General features: G+C 36.5%; 1 protein-coding gene across 1 annotated transcript in view; it reads right to left on the reverse strand.

The window, feature by feature from the left end:
• Positions 1 to 22,253, reverse strand: part of carmil3 (capping protein regulator and myosin 1 linker 3) — a 43,296-nt gene extending 21,043 nt beyond the window's left edge. The window contains exons 1-12 of the mRNA XM_077724642.1: positions 21,996 to 22,253; positions 18,740 to 18,834; positions 9,213 to 9,263; positions 8,966 to 9,025; positions 8,768 to 8,889; positions 6,198 to 6,292; positions 5,340 to 5,410; positions 4,217 to 4,290; positions 3,207 to 3,282; positions 3,013 to 3,101; positions 2,546 to 2,640; positions 1,447 to 1,533 (exon numbers count right to left, since the gene is read on the reverse strand). Coding sequence (XP_077580768.1) covers positions 1,447 to 1,533; positions 2,546 to 2,640; positions 3,013 to 3,101; positions 3,207 to 3,282; positions 4,217 to 4,290; positions 5,340 to 5,410; positions 6,198 to 6,292; positions 8,768 to 8,889; positions 8,966 to 9,025; positions 9,213 to 9,263; positions 18,740 to 18,834; positions 21,996 to 22,053 — 973 coding nt within the window. The 5' untranslated portion in view covers positions 22,054 to 22,253. The remainder of the gene's footprint in view (positions 1 to 1,446; positions 1,534 to 2,545; positions 2,641 to 3,012; positions 3,102 to 3,206; positions 3,283 to 4,216; positions 4,291 to 5,339; positions 5,411 to 6,197; positions 6,293 to 8,767; positions 8,890 to 8,965; positions 9,026 to 9,212; positions 9,264 to 18,739; positions 18,835 to 21,995) is intronic.
• Positions 22,254 to 22,494: the final 241 nt, after the last annotated feature.

The following is a 22,494-nucleotide window of genomic DNA, read 5'->3' on the forward strand; positions in this document are numbered from 1 at the left end:
AGAGGGTGGGAAAAATCTAGATAATGCTAATAAGCAGGAGGAACGGTAAATAGCATGCTTAATTATAAGAAATAGCTAACACAATTTGTTTGCCGTGATCTTTAATATCTGAGCTCAACTAGTGACTTGTAATGTTTTTTTTAAAGGAGAAAATGACAACTATTTTAATCTAATTTTTAAATTGTTTGTTTTTGTACAGAATAAATCCATTTGTACTGAACGTTATGCTTGATATCACAACTTGGACTGACCACTTGATGTGCTGCAAGCTAGACTCAGTACAAAATTCTCACTTGATACATGAAACAGAATGTGGCCAACAGTCGGTATTCATACATTTCCATACTTTTATGCTGAGTCAGGCAGCACAGCGTGTGCCCGAGAGATTTCCTTTCATGGCTTCAAAGCCTTTACCATCCTATGCCTAATTTTATCATCTCTTTCTACTTTGCTGAAAAAGAAGATTTTTTTTGTAGCTTTTGAGGTTAACCAACGAGTGTCAAGATACTATTTTGTAGATCCTAAGGAAGATAATTGGGGCACTTGGCTTTCTAGCCACCTTCAAGAACATAGTCAGTGCCAAAATTATTTACTGTAATTATTTAATGTTTTTCAACTGTGAACTTGTGAAGCACATTGAAAGTTGTTAAGAGTGTGGGTTGTGTTGAATTAATAAATGTGACTTCACTGGACCTTCACACATTTCTTCTTTAGGACTCAACAATCAGAAAAAAAGGACAAAAACATACTCCTCGCAACACCTTGCAAAACTCAAATCATTGTAAAAAGATCCGCCATCATGCTCCTTCATTGCACATGACAATGTCCAACATTGTGTGCTTTGGTTTGTCAGTCAAGATTGGAACTTAGTGACAATCCATTTGAAACCCCTGAACACCTGACAAAATTGCCATGAATATTGTACATGCTGAACATAAGGCTTACATGCCTGGTTAACAGATTTGCGAAATTGTCTGGGGCAGTGTTTCCCGACATTTTTGAACTAAGGCACACTTTTTGCATTGAAAAGATTCCAAGGCACATCACCAGCTGCAAACATTTTAATTTAAAAATAGGTCTCCTATATTAAAAATATAAAGTCAGTACATAAAATTCTGAATGAATGATTGAATAAATATATTGAATGAATAAATAAATAATTGCTTGTTAAAAAAAACTCAAAATATGTTTAGGAACAAACAAAAGCAGTTTAAAATGGATGGAAACATGACAAGTCTACTTAGATGAAACATCTACAAATGGGTTGATAATAGAGATGAACATGTGCATGCGTATTACAAGACCAATTGGAACTATATAAAGATTTGTGACCAAATTATGGATTTCAAATCCATAGGAGCATACTGTGCATATATCACTTATCTTAAGGAGGTAAATTTGTGTGATGGCTTTCACGTGCATAATTGGATTACAAAAGATTCTTACCTTTGGAAGAAAGTGAGGTCTTTGAAAGATTCAGGAGAACAAGACCCTTGTTTAGACGACACACTTGTTGAATCAAATTGGAAACACCTGGTTTAAAAGGAGACAATTACAATGCTAATAAAGTACAGACTGTTGGACTATAAAAAAAGCTGAACATTAATAGTAGCCGAAACAGCAAGAACAGCAGTATTTATGTGGGTTTCCTCCTTTAAAATAACATTTTATACTATTCAATAATAATAATATGTCTAGGGAAGCAAAATTGAAGATGTCTCATGTACATTTCTGGAAAGTGAATGAGCAACCATAGACCAAAATAGAGACCAGACTTCCAATTGTGAATTCAAAGCAATTTAGCATTAAATAATTATCATGGCAGATTACAAACTAGTGTACTAAAGTGGGAGTGTAGCCAAATATTCTTTATTTTCTTCAAAAACCCTTCTGTAAAACTAATTTCAGATGTATTTTGACATATGGCAGAATCTTTTTTTAACACTTCTAATTTATGTGATGTTTTAGCCTTAAAAAAAACTTCACTTTTAGATCTTCATTCATTTTCTGAACAGCCTATCCTCACAAGGGTTTTGGGAGGGGTTGGAGCCTATCCCAGCTAACTATGGGGACCAGACAGGCGACACGGAATTGGTGGCCACCCAATTGCAGGGCACAAGAAGAGAGACAACCATGCAGGCTCACACTCATACCAAGTGGTAATTAGGAATGTTCAACCAGCCTATCATGCTTGTTTTTCGAATGTGGGAGGGAACCAGAGTACCCAGAGAAAACCCATGCAATCTCGAAGAGAACATGCAAACTCCACACAGTGAGGACCCATCTGGGATCAAACCCTTGACCTTAGAACTATGAAGCTGACGCACTAACGGCTTGGCCACTCTTAATTTACAATTTTTTTGCATTCAATTTTTTCTGCTTTAAAAACTTTTGAGATTTTGAAACTGAAAACAAAATTAGATCCGAAATGCAACTTTTGGCTTTGATTTAGCTCCATACAAACCAGAACGGTGTAAAAGATCAGATACGGTTTCACAGAGAATAAAGAGGAGGATGGAGAGTAGGAGGAGGTGCAAGCTGGTACCTTGATTGTCAAGTGTGTTGTGAGCTAGGTTGAGAGAGTGAATTGCGGAGGCTGGATTCTCTGACAAAGCCGATGCCATTTTCTGAGGAAAATCCCTGGAGGAATAAATTACACATTGTGTGACATTCGTGTGACTTCAGTGCAAGCAGTTTGGGTACAGTTCCCATTGAGTATGAGTACTATGAGTGGAAATGGTTGTACATCTTATGCACCCTCCAAGCGACTGGCAACGTGTTCAACACAAAACCCAGAAAAGACTGATGTTAAAAAGACATGGATGTAAAAAGACATGGATGTAAAAATGAAAGACGGAAAAACAGAAAAAAAGGGAAAAAGCCTGACAAACATTGGGAAGATAAAAGGAGATATGCAGTGAAGTATGAAGGTGCAAATAAGAGAAAAAGTTAAGAACAAAGGCCTTTTAATGCAGGTGGTAAGTAGGAGGAGGGTGTAATGAAGAAACCTACGATTTTAGTCCAGCATTTTCCAGAGTGAGTTCTTTCAAGCTGTTGGACTTGCTGACTGCATGAAGTACCTGGTCTACCACTTCTGACCCCTGGAGAGGTAAACGGTATACACAATTTAACAATTGGCAGTAATAAAACATTGCTAACTGATGTTATAGTAATAGTCTATTATGTAATATTTAAACAATAATTACAAGACGCAGGTCTTTGCAGTACAGCTTTGTGAACCAAGTGTTGTATGCAATGGATGCTACAATGACAGCCAGATCTCTGGAACATAGAGAACAATTCAGATCCATAAGATTAAGATAAGTGAAAACATCAGTCAAATATTCATACAGTGAGTTATATTATTGCAGCCTGTGGCTGCCTTTGTTTGTCATCTATAAACAAAGGAGTAAACTGTGGCCTGCTGTATGGGGAAAAGAGTGACAAAGTGAAAAAGTAAAAACAAATGTGGGCATGGCATATTGTGTATTACTAAAACGTTGTTTTAGCACGGATACAAAATGTAGATATGTTACTTTAAATTAAAGTCATGTGTCAAATAAATGTTTTTTTGCAATAAAAAGTACAGCTTCACAATGTATTATTCACTGGGTGGCTTTTAGCCAGAGATGATGGAGCAGCAAGTGTTGTTTTTGACTGAACAAAAGACAGACCAACCGCATCAACATTCACTTCAGAACTAAACTGTATTCATGCACATGGGCCTGTTCGGTACTCGGATGATTCGCCGAAACACGTTTCGCCGAGAGCCGTTTATTATTATGTTGTAGGCTGTGTTGTTTTTGTGTGTTTTTTTCTGCAGGTACCTGCAGCTGTGGCTCCACCCCTGTGGCAAAGCCCTGCCCAGGCTGTGGAGACTTCCCACTCATCCCTCCTCCAATCAAGGTCCACATCCTGTCCTTATTCAAACCCTCCTTATTTGCAGTTCTGGGCTCAACTGTCTGGCATTCAAGTGCTAAGGCAGTGGAGTCGTTATTTTCTTTAGAAGGTTGTATGGTTCCCCTGCCTCCGGCCCAGAGTCAGCTGGGATAGGCTCCAGCACCCCTGTGACCCTTTTGATGATAAATCAGTTTAGAAATGAATGAATGAATTAATTAATCTTAAACCTTCAAGAGACAACTATCAAAAGGTACTCAAATGCTCAACTCCAAGTATCAATAGTAAGCATTGGATACAATAACATAAATAATTTCACCTGGTATCAAGATGACTGAAATCCAATAGGTTTAACTCCCTGTTCTCCTGTGAGTGGTAAATTGTGTCAACATCCTAAAAAATAGAAAAGAGAAAAGGAGAAATCCCATGAGAATACCGATTTTTATAAAATTACAATGTAAGAAAAAGCATTAGAATCTTGAAATTGGCAAATCATGATCATAAACAGATGAACCAGCATAGAACCTTTTTAGTGAGCAAACTGACTATATAAGTACAACACCTCAAAGTGAGTTCCAGCGAATTGGAAATTCTGATTCTAGTACTTGCCAGCAAAAATAAGTGAAAGAGAATATGGGCCTAAATTACTAAAGATTTTCACATCCAAAAGCAAACAAAATTTGATTTTCATTTCCACAGACTTTATTCTGCACCTTCTGTGAGCAAAGTATATAGATATATTTATTTAGCATGCACCATGAATTTATCAAACAATAAATTACACTTCGAAATTTTGAGTCTTTAACAAGTGTCAAAAGGCATGTATTAAAACAGCTACGGTAAAAGGAATGGAGTTCTTTTCTGTTGATGTAAAATATGTTAGAATTTGGAAAGCAAAATTTTCAACGTATTGTCTAGTCAGCAACTGCAACCATAAAAGTTCGACATAAACTAAAGTCATAAGTCAATGATGAAAAAGCTGTGAAATTTGCATGTATTTTTGTCATTTCAGCACACTATGCTTGCTCACATCTCCCAGTCCACTTTTACAGGCATGTTAAAGAAGTTATGCAAGGCGGGTATGTATGTAACCATAAGTAATTGCTGCAGACACAATGATTTGATTCAATAAAACACGTCCATATGCTGTCTTCCCCATACTTATCTATAGTACGGGGTGCTGATTTCTTTTCAGTAATGCTAACCCCTAACACTAACCCTATTTTTACAATCCTAACAAAGTTCGAACGCTTTCCTATTGTCCCGTGTTGTGGAAAAAGTACTGATAGATATTCTGAAATTTAAAGTCATATTTTTTCATGCTTTTTGGGGGGGATTAAGCTAAACCAGACAGTGTAGTAATACTGTGATAGATAAGACATTGTAGATAGATGAATAGATAGATAAGGACACAAAAAGAAAAAAAAAAGTATTTTTCTTACCCACTGCACTTCTTCTTTGCATCCAATTCCATTATAGTCACAGAGAGCTGCATATGTCTCTGAAAAACCTCCTTAAATGAAAAGGATAAACAAATAAAAATATTCCCAAGCAGAGAGAACAAATACATTAACACCAAAGATGAAAGCATATGGAGTTTATTGTTGTAAACAACGAGCAACATGCAGTGTGCGGGATGTACGCTAATAGATTATTGTAATTTTTTGATGATAAATAGCAACTTTTTTTTCTCTCAATTGGAACCCTGCAGATTTTAGAATGAAGTGGCTTACTCATGGAATAGTTTTAGCCAAATGAGCTTCATATTCAGCTTCAAAATTTAAAAATTATTACTTAGTATTTTCATTTGATTTCACTCAGTGACCTTTCAGATCCTGATGCCTCATCTCATGTCAAGGTGTTGATAGTTTTAAGAACCTTAGAATAGATTGGAGCTTTCACATAGAGAAATTGGCCCTATTCACAAAATAATTCAAGTTACAAAACCACTTATGAAACCAATTAATTTGGTAAATGGAGGTACCACTATATTTTTCACAAATCAAATGTTTCTTTGTAACGTATCTCTTGGCAAATACCTCATTTTAACAGATGAACACATGCAGCTAATAGTTAGGTTGGGCGTTTATAGATTTTTGTCCCTTAAATTTTAAGTAATTTTGGCTGTGCGTCCTTTAGCAAGGAGTACTTTATAGCGATAAAATTACAGTAAAAACATTAAATTGCAAAAAGGCATAACAGATAACTTTCATAAAACTTGTAACACTTGTAATAATTTTAATAATCTGGGTGTTTTACCACATACTGTATGAGCATGAAATCAATTGACACATACTGACCACAGGTTTTTGGAGGGTCTAATGATGACTCTGCAATTGGTGAATATGTGTGAATTCCATCAGTGATGTCTCCTTCTGCTCGACAAATAGGTGGACTGTAAAATAAAAGAGGGCGCAACTTTAATAGGCAGATAATTGTACAGCTTTGAGAAATCTTTTGGTCTCTCAAAAAAGGTTACATAAGGTGTGAATCAGAGGAAAAAAAAGATAGTTTTTACCCAAAATGTAAAGTATCACCCAAAGGTGGTCGTTACATTTAAATTGTGAATAATTATTGTTTTATAATTAATTTTGATAGCCTGTGATAAAAGTATTACAGTAAACCAAGGCAAATGCCTCAAATACTGCTTTTTATACACTTAAGCTTGATTAAAGTCCAAACTGCTCAAGCATGGCCTCAAATGCACTATACTCTCGGGAGAGATCAAGTGACGCATGACAACCATCAAATTCAGTGAATCAAGGGAAAGAAACTTCAGAACAAGCCTGTAGCACTATTTCTGTGTCTAGACTTTTATTCCATCAGTTCTTACAGTGGCACCCTTTGACCTTATTTCCTGTATTTTAGGGTTTTCATTTGAACACCTGTCTGTGTGTGTGGGCGGGGGTTACCTTTTTCATTGAAGGGTGCCATTTTAGTATCTTTTTCTTTGCCTATGTTGTCCCGTAGTCCCGGTTTTCTGTTGACTTTGGTGTTAATAAATTATCATTTAATGTTAATTTCCTTGTGTCTATCACCTCATTGGCCGGGTTTTTCTGCTGTGGTAGTTGAGACTTTGGGCCAGAGGTGGGGGACAGCCTGAATTGGTGGCCAGCCAATTGGAAGGCGCAAGGTGGCAACAACCATTCACACACACTCATATCTAGGGGCAATTTAGAGTGTCCAATCAGCCTACCGTGAGGTGTAAGCCCTGCTCTAAGAGAAAATGATAATAAAATTATTTATGAATGTATCCAAATGACTAACAAACATGCAAAAACGTTAAATTATGAAATGAACAAAATACTATTAAATACAACTCAAAAAGAATCTGTCAAACTCCTCATTCAGTCCAGAGAAGACATGCCAACGAGTTTTTTAATGCTTCCTTCTGCTTCAATGTGTGTTACGGCCATATGTCCTTGCAATATCAGTCATGGTTGCATAACAGGGCCCACTTCTACAAAATAAAATAACAAAGATAAGAAATGTATTTATCCTTTGAGGATTTTGTATCTTGGAGCTATATTGGAACAGTAATTTGCATTTCAAAGAGTTAGGAAACTTGAATATTTTTTTATGTAAAAGTATTTGTCAGTGTAGCTGCTGCTGTACATTAAACAGATGTTCTCAAATTCTGACTAAATGTCATGACTTGTGAGTTCCAAGTTGCAAAGGATGCAGACGTACTTGACCAGTAGCTGCACTGCCCAAATTTCACTAACCTTTAGAAAAGATTCTACACAAATGTGACACCTGTCTCTATTGTGTTATGTACATTGGGAGGTTTTAAACAGAAATATATCACTATTAACTAGATTAACACCAACATGGCAAATTGGATCCCCTTCAATAATTTGTAATCACCCTTCTGGGAAGCCAGACCTAAGGTCCAGCTGTAGTTCTCTAAGGAAGTTTGAAACCATCAAAACACATATAAGTTTGAAGCGTGTATTGCTTTGCCCGTGAATCTAGAAGTTGGATTGATTTTCTTGTACATTTTAGGTCTTCCAGTGAACAGAAAGGACTAATACTTTGGATGGTAGTAAACCTAAATTCTTGTGCACATCTTGCTAAGACTCTTTGATAGGATGAAACCCTTTTTACAAACATAACCCTGTTTTAAACCATCCTTAATCCTATTTGTGAACAAATCACAGAAAACCGCCAAAAACATCAGTGACCTTAATCGCTTTATATCTCTAGAATCATCATGAAATCATTGTATGTGTATTATTATAATTTATCTACATTCGGTATTGAATGTCAACCAGCAGCATCAATCAGTTATAAAGCACTGCAATTAGGCTATTGCTGCCTTCTCCATTCTCTATCACATATTTCATCTGAGATTTCAGCCTTCTCTTTTATCCCATCGTCACAAAAAATTTAAAAAATAGAACAGTCATTTTTACCTTAACTTACAAATTAATTGATTCCAGAACTTGTTTCGCAACTTGTATTATTCCTAGGGAGAGCAGTACTTTATAATTGTAAAGAATAATAGACAATTTCAAAATAAAATAACTGACACAGAAAATATATTTACGTTTTGAGGAATTTCGTAACTTGGATCTTGTTTTTGTAAATTAGAACAGTCATTTGCATATCAAAGTGTTTTGTAACGTGACAATTTTGTATTTAGAGGCATTCTTAAGTTGGGGTATCAGTGTATATTTTGTTAATGACAGATAGATTACTGGAAGATCACTTGGATGATGATGAGGAAATCCACCTTAAATTCACACTGCCAATATCTCAAAGCTCTGTTGAGCACTGTTAATGACAAACAACTTGTCTTTGCTTCTCAGCTTATGCGGCACAAACACTCAGACTTTTTTCCTATAGGCAAATGGTCTTTGTTGCTTACGCATAAATCGAGTTATTGAAGACTCGGGAGAGGGCACAGTTGATGTGACCAACCATGTGATCCAACTGGTCCTGGGTCTGCAGCCTTAGTGAATAAGTGGTCTTGTCAGTATCAATTATAACCTATAGGAAACAGATAAGATAGAAATTGTCAACATATTATTTCATATAAAGAAGGGTTAATTGTCAAAAATTCTACCTGGTGTTCTTGATAAGTGTTCATTGCACGTATTTCCAAAAAATTGAATGAGACCTCCACCTTAAATAAAACAAATAATCATCAATAATGCTTCGTATAGTCATGAAAATACGGTACCCGAAAAAATGTTTACGTATTCTGGTAAATTATATTTTTGATTTTTCATCACTGCTGTAAGAAAACATGAAAAGATCAAGTTTGGAGAATCTTTTGGAGAAAATTCAAGTGAGAGAGAAGATACTTTTACCTTCGTAGGCACTTTGACAGAAAAGAGATACAGTCTCCATGTTGCCAGGACCTAGAGGGAGAACAAATTCATTGACTGAGAGAGATAAATGTAAAATTCATTCATTCATTCATTCATTCAAACATTTTCCAAACTGCTTAACCTCATTAGAGTCAATTATGTAAAATTTAAATATATATTAATATTCAGAACAACACACGGAACCTGTACATTAGCTAATTCTGATGATGTATATGTATTAGATCAAATATTACAGCAAGATAATATTCATTCCACAAAGCAGTTAAGGCTCTAGTTGCAATAAGTCAATATATGGGGCAAACAACTTCAAATGATGATTCTTGATCTTCACTTTGAATCCAACGATGTAAAATACTTAGTTAGATTTTAACCCTATTGAGTAGCAGGTACTTTCCAAAACACAAACACAATACAAAACAGTAAACTTTGTCAGGGCACTATTTTTTTTTGCTATGCCGACTAATGAACACATTAGCTCAGATAAAAATAAAAATACACTAACATATGAAGGTTAAAAAAAAAAACAACAGCAACAGGATATAATAAATAGATTGAAAAACTTAGGTTTGTGCAATATAAATAGAATAATGTGGTAATATTTTTACACACGTTTTTCTAATTTAACGTGAGATGTGCACTTCATTGTTTTTTATTTTGATCATTTAAATTTTGGACTACTATGGGGGAAAATTCCTGTAATAACACTAACTTCTAAAAATTGCTAATTGGTTATCAACAATGTTTATTTGAAATGCAATGCATTGCAAATGATTTTTTTTTTAAATTTCTTATGTTATTCTCTGAGTTGATGAGTTGACTTTTTGTTTTTAATTTGATTTTGTCTTTAATAATTTATGTTTCTTATTGACTTTCCTGAGCTCTGCCCAAGCAATGAAGTAATTCACAATGTAAAACCTGCATGCACTGAATGCACATTGCATCCTTATACAAATACCATTTTGTCTAGTCTACTACAGACTATATCCTCTGGGTATTTTTATACGTATTGGCTATAAAATTCCTCTTTTGGTGCTGTCTGTCATTCCACAGATTTTTTTCTTCCCTCCATAGAAATTCACTGACGCCACCCTCTTCCTTAATCCCTAATCCCTCCATCTCCTAATGTGCTACAGTGCTCTGTCTGGATCCCATCCTGCCCTAACCGTTTTACAACGTCCCTTTCTTGCAACTCTTCCGTCTCTTGGCTAGCTTTAGTATTTCGATTCTTTTTCTGCACTGTCGCTTTCAATTCCTCAAGGCCTCCCTCGGCTGAATGGTTGATGGCACCCTGCTGAGGGGTGGTATGGAGAAGAAAGAAAATGAAACATACAAAGCAAGCAAGTGAGACAGAGAGGGAGGGAGAGATTTGTATCCTGGTAATATAGTCTTCTTATTCTCTACCACTTTCACTACAGAGGAGACGAGAAACTGATCTGACTAAAAAGACGGAGGGATTTAAATAAACGACAAGAAGGAGGAGAGATAGTTTTACTTGTGTATTATGAAAGTGCCAGAGAGCCTGTGCAGTTAACCATTGTTCCAATCACAAAACTAAAAAAAACAACATATGCCTCAAAATGAGAATATGAGACAGGGTCTGATTATGTTAAAGGAGCTATCTATAATGCATGCCTTCAGATGTGTATCAATTCAATCAGCAGGATACTAAACAAGCAAGGAATAATATTTTTAAAGTTTATGGTTGATAACAAAGCCAACATCCAGTCTTCCAGTGAGTACTAGTATGGAAATTTAGAGAGATAATCAATTACATAAATATTTTGCCATTCTCATCCAATGAGTCACCATTATTTTTTAATGTCACCCTGCAATAAAAAGACAATATGTAATTACTTACACTCATCAATAACAGGAGCAAAATTTCAGCAGTTTTGTTTTTTTGGTTTTGGTTAAGACAATTGTATTGCGCTGAAGATGGTCGTAACAATGTAGGGTGGAATATTCAACACAAACTGAAAAAGTCAACCAAGACACAATTAGTTAGAAGTAAGTGATCTGTTGAAGAAAAATATGTGGAATTTCATTTATTGACTGGTTCATTTTTCCTCTCTACTCTAAAATGAAAACGAAGTATGATAACAATAATGTTGTAAATGACAAAATGTTGCATTTTCTACTAAATATAACAACATTAAAATGTATCTCTTTTCTCTGTTTACTAAACACAAGTATTTACCATCATCATTATGATTTTCTGAACCGCTTTATCCTCATTAAGGTCGCGGGGGTGCTGGAGCCTATCCCAGCTGACTCCTTGCCAGAGGCGGGGGAACACCCTGAATCAGTAGCCAACCAATCGCAGGGCTCAACAAGACGGATAACCATGCACACTCACACCCAAACCTTGGGGCAATTTAGAGTGTCCAACCAGCCTACCATGCATGTTTTTGGAATGTAGGAGGAAAACAGAGTACCTGGAGGAAACCCACGCAGGCCTGGGGAGAACTTTCAAACTCCACACCGGTGAACTGACCTGGATTATACCCCAGGCCGACAAGCTAATAATTCAACCGCCAGGCCTCCCCACAAGTGTTTACTTTATAATAAATGTAATTATAGAAAAACTAATTAAAAATAACAACCAAAACTATCAACCCTAACCCCCGATGTGGTCATAAGTCGACAAATGCCTGTACTTAATAAGAGCTGTAACATTACACTAACAAATGAACTGAAAGATCATTTGGAGAAAACTGACGAGTTTTACAGCAACAGAGTTTGTCTTATAGAATCTCGGTCAATGCCTCAAAAGAAAATGTGGATGGCATACGTAATTAGTCTCTTGTTGAACAAGATTGCGTCATTTGCATAAGCTGTTTGAATTTTTTTTTCTCATAACTCATCCAACCATGCCTGAATGGATCTTCGTTTGTGTATTGAGTTAAGTCAAAAAAGAAAAGGGCCCCCAATTGCTCCTCTTGATTTGAGAATTGGCCAATTCCAAACCTAAAGATGAACAATCCTTGAGTAAGACAATTAATCCAATGCTGTTTTTGGGCTAGAAGCAATTTAATAAAAATCTCAGCCACTAAATGTTGGAAGAAAACTACATCTACTCATGCAGACTGGACCTGGACTTTAAAGTGCAAGGTTTAGGGTGGCTAAAAGTCTGAAAATTGTGGTAAAAGCCCAAAGATATTTGTCCATAGAGTTAATTTATTTGCATAAATCTCTAACAAGAAAAAAAAGTGGTTTTAATCGAAAAATAAATTCATGTAGGGATCAAGCCATGTATAGTAGAAGTATCACATTTTTACTCATACCAAACAACATTTTTAAGTGTTACTTTTGTGACAATACAGTAGCTAGACTCTGTATTTCCCAAAAGGTTCATTTTAGCTTAGTCAAGAAAATGAAATTCTACTAGGGATATGTTTCTCTTAATTCTGACTTTTTAAGCCTTTGTCAGTGTCTGTAAAGACCATGAAAGAAGAACCGGGACAGGTGAGATAGCTGTAATTGCATTGCTTTTCAGAAACAGATAGGCTCTGTAGTAAAATGTCAAGTACAAGTATATGTGGTTAACATAAATTATGATGCTACTGGTGTACGTTGCAGTCATTTAAGGGCAGTGAGTGGGTGGTAGGATGGGGGTTCAATATTTATCATAAAATACCGCACTTCAAACGAAATTGTGCAAATCCTGGTGTGTGCTTGAGGGCCATGTACATTGCAACTATACCTCTGAGGCAACGAGCTATGGATCAGAGCCAGATTTGGTCACTGGTGGGATTTGTATCATAGCTCAACTACTAGGGCATTTAAAACACATGCATTTTCGACTGAGTGAAATAGGAAGCAATCTAAGGTAGCCACTTACTATGGTCATGCTTGCTCAGCAATAAACACATGACTCATGTGCAGATATAATGATGCAAATTAAGATAGCTGACTTGTATTAATACATTCTTCAATTCTGACTCACCACCACACAAGCATATTCAAACAGTTTGTAACCATTGTTCAACAATAGCCTCCCTAAATACACCACATCCCTGGTGACAGTAGCATTTGAAAGGACAGATGTCCCAGGTGCTTTTACAAAAGTGGACATAAGAGTGGTCAAAAGCATTTGATTCGATTAACCTTTATTCATTCAATATTCGGAGAAATTCAGTTTGTAGCAGTAGCATGCACAGACACAGGAAAAGACAATGTAGCAGAGATTAAATGAAATGAGGACAGAAAACGTCACCGTTTGCATCTCATTGTTTCAGAAACAGTAGTAAGAGTTGGCCCTCCCCAGGGAAGGTTTGCCACTGTTCCCAGTTCTCTCTATTTCTGACAGTGGTTCGCTGGAGCCCCAAAGCCTTGGAAATGGCTTTGTAACTGTTTCCCGACTGATAGATGTCCATCACTGTTTTGTTGCATTTCTCCTTGAATTTCTTTGGAGAATGGCATGATGCTCTGATCTTGTAGACTACTTCACTTTGTCTGATACATTCTATTTAAGCCTTCTCTTGATTCAACCCATGTGGAAGTAATCAGGTGTAGGTGTGGCCTGTGAAATGGAACTCAGCTGTCTAACAATTGTGATTGTTCAGTTATTTCAAACGGGTGGCAATTACTTTTTCACACAAGTCCAGACAAGTTTCTATTTTTTTTCTGCCTTGGTAAATAAAATCATCATTTAGAAACTGCATTTTCTCTATTGCTGGGTTGTCTCTGTGTTATACTCAATTGGTTTGACGGTCCGAAACCTTTGTGTGTGATAAATATGAAAAAATCACAGAAATCAGGAAGGTTGTATATATTTTTTCACCGCACTGTAGCTGACTTTGCAGCTGGTTGCAAGCAAGTGAGCCATGGCTCACTTAAGCCTATAAACTCCTAGGGCAACGAGTGAGTATGGCTCATATCATTGTCCAGTCCTGAAATGTATAACAGGGTTGCAACAAGACAAATAACGTATACTTAACAAAGACTAGGATATTTTACTCCATAGAGTCTTCACAATATGGACTGGTCAATGAGTGTATGAACATGTGCGTAATACTTCAAGTGCTAGTGGAGGCATGTTCTCCTGCACCTCCGTGGGTTTTCTTCAGGTACTTTGGTTTACTCCCACATCCCAAAAACATGCATGGCAAGCTGATTGAACACTCTAAATTGCCGCTAGGTATGAGTGTGAGCATGAATGGTTGTCTGTCTCCTTGTCCCCTGTGATTGACTGGACATTCAATTGAATATTGTAGAATGATTTCCTGACTAAAGTATAAACAATTGTTGTATCGCCTAACAATTGTTGTATGAGCCTATTATCGCAAATCGTATCATATTGTGAGTTTCTCATCTCTAATTGGTAAGACCTGTGGGCAATACTTGTTTATCTCCTCGCGTCGGAGGAAAGAAGGTCAGCAGTCACACTTGATAGAATCGCCCCGTGGGCTATCAACATGTGTTATATTAATCTTGTAAAGCTCGAGTCCTAATTACAACACTGAGGGCAAATATCATGCACTGTCAGGTGGTAAATATGGAAAGTCACATCATTAATAGAGGAAGCGGTAATACTCTTAGGGAAGGCTATTGCACTATACTAGCAAATTACAGACACAAAAGTGACGGAATTCTGCAAACATGAGAAAATGGAGCATTCCGCCACTGTCTTAAATTACCCTGATTGAATTGCTCTCAATATTTTGTCACAGCTCAAGCAGAAAACCTATTTTTTCCACAATAAATGAGCAAATTCACCTATGAAATTAAGTTGGCTTGTTTTGAGCTAATGTGAAAATAAAGCGAATTAGATGCTAAGGATAAGAATTATAGAAGATGGATCGATGAAAGCATATTCACTGTCACTGTAAAGTGATAAGATTAGTATGCCCTATAAGCATGTTTCAGCCTCCATTATCATTGGGACATCTCCATCATGACCGAGTTTAATAATGCAGTTGCACTCAAAGTATCGTTAATTGGCCTCAAAAATAGTCACATGACACAATTGCATCCCTAAATGATGCAGTTCAATCACATTTTGGCCATCTTGTGCTTTGCTGTTTTTCAAAATGTATTGGGAAACTGTACAGGAGTGGCTGAAAATCATGTCTCATGTTTAGATGAGAGCACTCCAGGTCTCCTCCAAGGTCCAAGGCGGGTTCAAAATGTGTTCCCACAGCCACTTGAGGACTCTAATGGCAAAACAGGTAATATTACGCATGTTGTTTTTGAGTGGCCTGTGTCTCTGATGGGTCTAAAATCACTGTGGAAGTTGCATCAGTCTCCAAATCTGATGAGTCACTGGATTGGACCCACAGTCCCAAAGAAGCTGTAGGAAGATGTGTACCATGTACGAAAGAGGAGCCGCTTAGTCGTCCTTCAAAAGGACCATCGCCGTATATTTAAAAAAGTATGGAAAGTCAAGGCTACAATGTGAAGGTTAACTCTCTTCCAGCCTTTGCAATTAAAGCAAATTTCACTAATGGCAAGCTGAGTCACTGAAACACTGCAATAGTGATGTTTGTGTTGTGTAATGAAGGGCTTTATTATATCAATCATGAGTAATTTCAATGTGAAAAGAGTTTGATACACAAAACAGGTAGCAACTATTTTCAGATTAATCACTGAATACTTGACATAAAAAATATAAATACAATGGCCTGCTAAAGTTTCATAAGAAGAACCTCAATACAATCATTGAGTATAAAGAAGTCACTGATGTGCTATCCTCAGCACTGTCAAACCAATAAAGTCTCTGGCAGTAATGGACCATTATTAGGTAGGAGCTATGTAACTTTAGTTTCATAAAATAGAGTGACCAATCGGGATATATAAGTGATGAACAACAACTGGGTCATCTCAGCCTATAAGATATTTTATCCCTACTCTTGCATTGCATAGCTCCTTTTCCGAGAGTGCCCCCACCCTTTCACTGCAAATCAAACAACCCTTTAATGTCACCCCATATGCTTTTGAAGATGTGGTTTGTTTCCCCAAGTTGTCTTCAATCCATAAATAGAGTACTATAATAAAAATAATAATAAGGGTTCAAAACATTTTAACCAAGTGTGTGTGTGTGTGTGTGTGTGTGTGTGTGTGTGTGTGTGTGTGTGTGTATAAACACGAATGTATTTTTATGCTACTCGATTGGATTGGACTGGGTAGCTCTTGATTGTGACTCTATACACCTGTCAGTGTATATATGTGTCATTGTGTGATGCCTGGTATAGTCAACCAGCACAGACAGCTGGATATTCTCAACCTCCAAGGGCATAACAGGGGGCAAACTATAATATAGGGAACACAAATGCAGTACAAATGTATGCATGTGTGTATATTATATATATATATATATATATATATATATATATATATATATATATATATATATATATATATATATATATATATATATATATATATATATATATATATATATATATATATATATATATATATATATATATATATATATATATATATATATATATATATATATATATATATATATATATATATATATATATATATATATATATATATATATATATATATATATATATATATATATATATATATATATATATATATATATATATATATATATATATATATATATATATATATATATATATATATATATATATATATATATATATATATATATATATATATATATATATATATATATATATATATATATATATATATATATATATATATATATATATATATATATATATATATATATATATTAAAATTACAAACAACAAACCATTGATATTGACTTTTCAAAAATGCACAACAAAGTTAGATCAAACACAAATTTAAAAATTCTTAACTAAACAGGCAACTATAGAGTAAAAAACATGTTTAAAATGCTAATGCAAAGTACACAATAATTTTATGTTGATTAACAGCTCCCTTTTTTGTATTTCATCTTCACTATGTGTATTAAAATTTCAATATTCTGTCACTTCCAGTTGTGTTTCCAGAGGGTAAATGTAGAGATCATTCTGAAACTCTTCTCGTCGGATGGATTCACCATGGATGAAATGCACCGCAATGAGTCAAATCTCTGTGAGTAAAGTAAGCTTGTGGGAATGAAATGTTTCCAGAGCAGGAAACACAACCTGGTAGCCCAGTGTTTAGCTACTCAAAGGGGACGAAAACAAAGAAGATCTAAAGGTGGGAAGTGTTTCAGGCGCTTTAAATGCGAATCGCTGCAACGAACTAACACATTCTCATTCACCACTTGAGTGCACTCCAAGCAGAGTGCACGCTACCAAGCTTTTTGATTACTGTTATTTCGTTTTAAAAAAAAAGTGTTTCGGATCAAAACCATCTGGTACATCTCTAAACGATTTACGTACATATCGTCAAATTTAGAATGTATAGAATAATCACGAATTCATTCTGGTAAATCCACAAAACAATACAGAAGTGCATTCAAATACCCTCTCCTGTGTTAAGCACATCACCCCAACATTGATCTTCTTTCCAATTAGAAAAAGGAATAAAATCCTAAACCTAAGTTTCTTCTTAAATTACTCTAGAACCCTAGACATAGCCCGTATGCACAGTAAAAACAAATATAATATTGGTACTCAGTGAATTGCCTTTCAATGGAAAGAGGGACCAAATAATTGTATATGCTGGATTAAGGATAGTGGGGTGCAAATGCTGGCAAGGGCATAAAGGAGAGACAGCAAAGAGAGGCAACTAGCATGCTGGGGGGAGTAGGACAATCAGGGAGCGGTGATGAGAATGAGGGTGATTGAAATGACGGGCGAAGGAGGTAGCAAGGAAACAAAGAGAGGACATGGTAAATATATTGGGGAGGGGAGGTAATAGTGCTAAAAGGAGAAGAATGGTGGGAGGGTGTCAGAACTAAAGAACTGGAACAAAGAAAACTGATTTGTTTTATAAATGTTATATATTTTTCACTCATACAGTTTTTTTTATCTCCTTCCAGGGAAACAAACTAGTGGAACCACTAAGCAATTCTCTTGGCAATGTGGCCTTGGCCATCAATGCACCTTGAATGCATAGCACACCCCCATAGCATTTCCTCTATAACAACACAGAAAATTCCCAACAATACAAAAACAACACTTAAATAGTAGTGATGTAGTGTACAGTACAACGACAGGCTCACACATGTACACACCAAAGGCTTGCCTGCGGTATTAAGGCCATCCTGCCACATCTAATAAACTGTTGTTGGATTCAGTAGGCCATGACACAGTGTCCACTTTCCTCTGCCTAGGCAGCATGTGCCTTAAGACCTGCTTTTCAATATTTTTGTTTAGTCTTTCAGTATTTAATCTGTGTTTATCCTTATGATCTATTAAATTTTCCCAATTTAACTTGATTGATTCTGGTTTGGTTTCAAAGACGCTTGTGTGTATCAGTTCTGTATTCATCAAGTCACACATAATGATGCCCCAACTTCAGCAATCGATAACTCATTCAAGTGATTTGACAATGAAGCAGGGTAAAATACAGATGTTGGAAAGTAATTATTTATTGGAGTCACTTACCAGAATCCTATCTTCTGATTTACCACTCCTGGTGTCCATTTTGATAGCTCTCACAAATGTAATGGCTTGTTTGTCCAAAACCTTCCTGATGCTCTCTGGAAGAATGATAAAAAGTAAATATTAAAGTACTAAATACTAAACGCTAAGATACTAAACTACTAGTAAACATTCATTGAACGTATTTTCTGGATTATAAATCGCCATCTTTTTTCATACTTAGGCCAAGTATTCAATTTATACTCCAGTACAGTTATTCCTTCATTTTCCGAGCCCTTTATCCTCATGAAGGTCAGAGGGGTGCTTGTGCCTATCCTAGCCAACAACGGGCAGTATGCAGGTTAAACACCCTGAATTAAATGCAAGCCAAATGCAGGGCTCCATGAACCAACAGTCATGCGTGCTCACATTCACAACTAGGGACAGTTTTGAATGATTAATCACTCTACCATTCATGTTTGGCAAACACGTCTGCATTTCTCTCTTGCTGGACAGTCATACTCAGCCGTTGGCCACTATACGTACAAAGATGGCATCCCCATCCGCCTACAGCACACTTTTTTCAGGTTGGGCTGGTGTTATGCTCCCATTTCTCGTAGGGTGGCCTCTACGCTGTTCAGACGGGTTTAACGTTAGCCAAGAGTGACCTAACATTCCGGTATCATGGAGATGCTTCTTCTCCTTCTAGCCAATTGGGAGTGCTAGGAGAGAGCCAATGGGAAAGTCTAACACAACAAAATAAAATCAAAGATGCAGGAAGTGTATTTCCATTTAGGGGAATGCTTAATTTTGAATCTTGGATGGTTTTATAGTATCTTGGAAAGAAAGGTTTTGCATCAAAGCTTTTAATAACCTGAATATTTTAGATACAAAAGGAAAATCAGCAAATAAATAAAATTTTCGCATCAAAGCTTTTCATAACCTGAATATTTAATATGCAAACGGAAAATTAGCAAATAAATAAAAATATCCATTCGTAATTCGTGTTGCTGTATGTATATTTTTGACCCAGTAGATTTGGTCACTTTTTCTGTTAACCCATAATAAAGTCATAAAATAATTAAACTTCATGAATGTTTTTGTGACAGAGTAGTATCTGTTCCAATCACTTTATCAGAGAAAAATCAGAGTTGTAGAAATAACTGGAAACTCAAGAGAGCCATGACATTAAGTTCTTAACAAGTATATGTAAACTTTTGACCAAAACTGTAGCTCCCTTTTTTAATCAGTTTTGTTTTCAATTTTGTTCATAATTTCTTTGTTCAGATAGAATTTGATCACTTATTCAACATAAATTTACTAAAATATTTTACAGTTGGTCTTTAAAAACATTTTTTGTCTATGGTGGTAAAGTTTATGCATTTGGATGAAAAAAAACAACAGGTCTGATTTATGATTTCTAGCCGAATCAACCTTGCATGTAATAAAAATACTTTAATTAAGTATTAAAATGTAATATCTTGTTTGTAACATAAATTATACATGTTTTTCTCCCCCAAATTTGGGGGCCTCATTTAGAAAACAGGAACCAGAATACCAACACCTATTCAAATGCATCCTATATGGAGTACTTTGTGCTATTTTTTATAAAAGAAATAAAGACTCCTAAATCAAGATATTTTATAACATAATATATGTTTTAAGCTATTTAACATTTTTTTTTTAATTTTGCTGCATACGTCACATGCAGTCTAAATAAATGGAACAACGCATATTGGAATGGCTGAATTACAAACGGCTGTTGGTAAATGAGTTAAATTCATTGGTATGTAAATTTAGGGTTTATGAAGTGACAGAAATGGGTAGTTTCAAAGACCGCTTTTGCCCCAGGATGAGTCAACACACACTGTTAACACAAAGAGAAGCTCAAAACAATCACCTACTGTAGCAGGTCTATTTTTAGCTTCATAGTTCAATAGAAAGAACCTGGCGTACTCCAATGAAACCTAGACAGATCTAGTACTGCAAGCTTGTGGGACAAGAATTGAAAATTCTAATTTTATCTATCTCCTCTGCCCATTATCTCTCCAAACAGCAAAATGCACATATTTTCAAAGATGCAATGCATTGCAGGTTAGCACATCCAGGGGCCACATCATATAAGTGTACTGAAATGGCTCAGGTTAATGAAAGTGGGTCTATAGGCCTGCTTTGTGCAGTTGCTTTTCCGAATTTGTAAAAAAATGGTTCATTTTATCTTTCTTTTCCCTGCAACATACGATTTTGGTCTCACCCTGGAGAAACAGTCAGCCAAGGGATTTACCCAAGGGTGTACCACACATAGATCAACCAGAGACAGAACGTTGTTGACACTAAGCTTGATAAAACCCAAATGCTTAAATCTTTTAACACACTTTGCACCTACTTCAGCGAACTTGGATACTCTGAAAGCAGTGAGGGCAGGGGTGGAATAATGGAGCTCTTGGAAGGGTCAATGCCCCTGTTTTACTTTAATTTGGCCACTCATCCCAACTGCCTTTTTGGCACTTTCATGGACGCGCTCACTCTGATAGGAAGGCCTTTATGCCCCCATTGGCTTGGATCTGGCAGGTGTGTTGATGGCTTAATGCACAATGGCCAGACAGAAAGGCTGTTGACCAAGATGAACTGGTAAACACCTAGATTAAAGTAGTGAACCCAGTAAGGATAATTAACATGGACCGGCTTCTTGTATAATACCTCCAGTCCAAACATAACATCATGTCTTAAAAAGAAAGTGCTACACAATATCGTGAATGGTCATTTTCCTGTGAAGCAATAAATGTTCGTATGTGAATTAACTCCAAATTATTCAAAAAGTGCATAGAATCGACATTAGACATTTATTGCTGCAGTAACTATAACTAACTAACTAACTTGATAGCTATCAATTATTTACGAATAGACGCACTAGAAGTCTATCAAACTAACTCTATGTGTCCCTCTAAACCAGGGGTCCCCAAATCGGTCCTCAAGGACCCCTGTGGGTGCAGGTTTTTGTTCCAGCTGATCCAGCACAGACATTTTTGATCAATGAGATTTCTGCAGAAAAAGAAGCACCTGACTGCAATCCACTGATTGCACTTGTAGGACACCAAATTGGTGAAAATGTGCCCTCTTTCTGGGTTAGAATCAAAACCTGCAACTACTGCGGCCTTTGTAGAATAGTTTGGAGAACACTGCTAAACCGCTATCCTCAGACTTGACCTCCGGGACTGCCTGTGGGGTTGTAGTTTGAAGGGTAAACATTCCATCTCAGGGAAAAGTAATCTCAGCTCACCTGTGATCTCCCTGCTGACACTGGCAAAGGCTGAGGCTGTGGTATCCTTTGATGCCATGGCGTGTTCTTCGCTGCGTAGGATGTTACTTTATGATTCCCTTACTTTACTGCCACCTTCTCTGCGCCACAGTGAGCTAAGAAGCCAGGCGATGCTGTGGCGCTGTGCTCGCGGTCTAGAAGATGGAAGAGTTTACGAACGCTTCTATGAAAGAGAGAGAGCGAGAGGGAGACAGAGAGAGAGAGAGCGAGGGAGAGAAAGAGAGCGAGAGAGTAGGAGGGAGAGAGAGAGAGAGAAAGGAAGAGAGAGAGAGAGCGAGAGGAGAGATAGAGGAAGTGAGAGAGGGAGGGATAAAGGGAGGGGTGGAAAGGGAGGGAGGGAAAGGGAGAAAGAGAGAGAGTGAGAGAGAGAGAAAGAGAGAGTGAGAATGAGAGAGAGAGAGAGTGAGAAAGAGAGAGAGAGAGAAAGAGAGAGAGTGAGAACGAGAGAGAGTGAGGGAGA

The sequence above is a fragment of the Stigmatopora nigra genome, chromosome 9, assembly GCF_051989575.1.
Source record: "Stigmatopora nigra isolate UIUO_SnigA chromosome 9, RoL_Snig_1.1, whole genome shotgun sequence".
Taxonomy (NCBI): Eukaryota; Metazoa; Chordata; class Actinopteri; order Syngnathiformes; family Syngnathidae; genus Stigmatopora; species Stigmatopora nigra.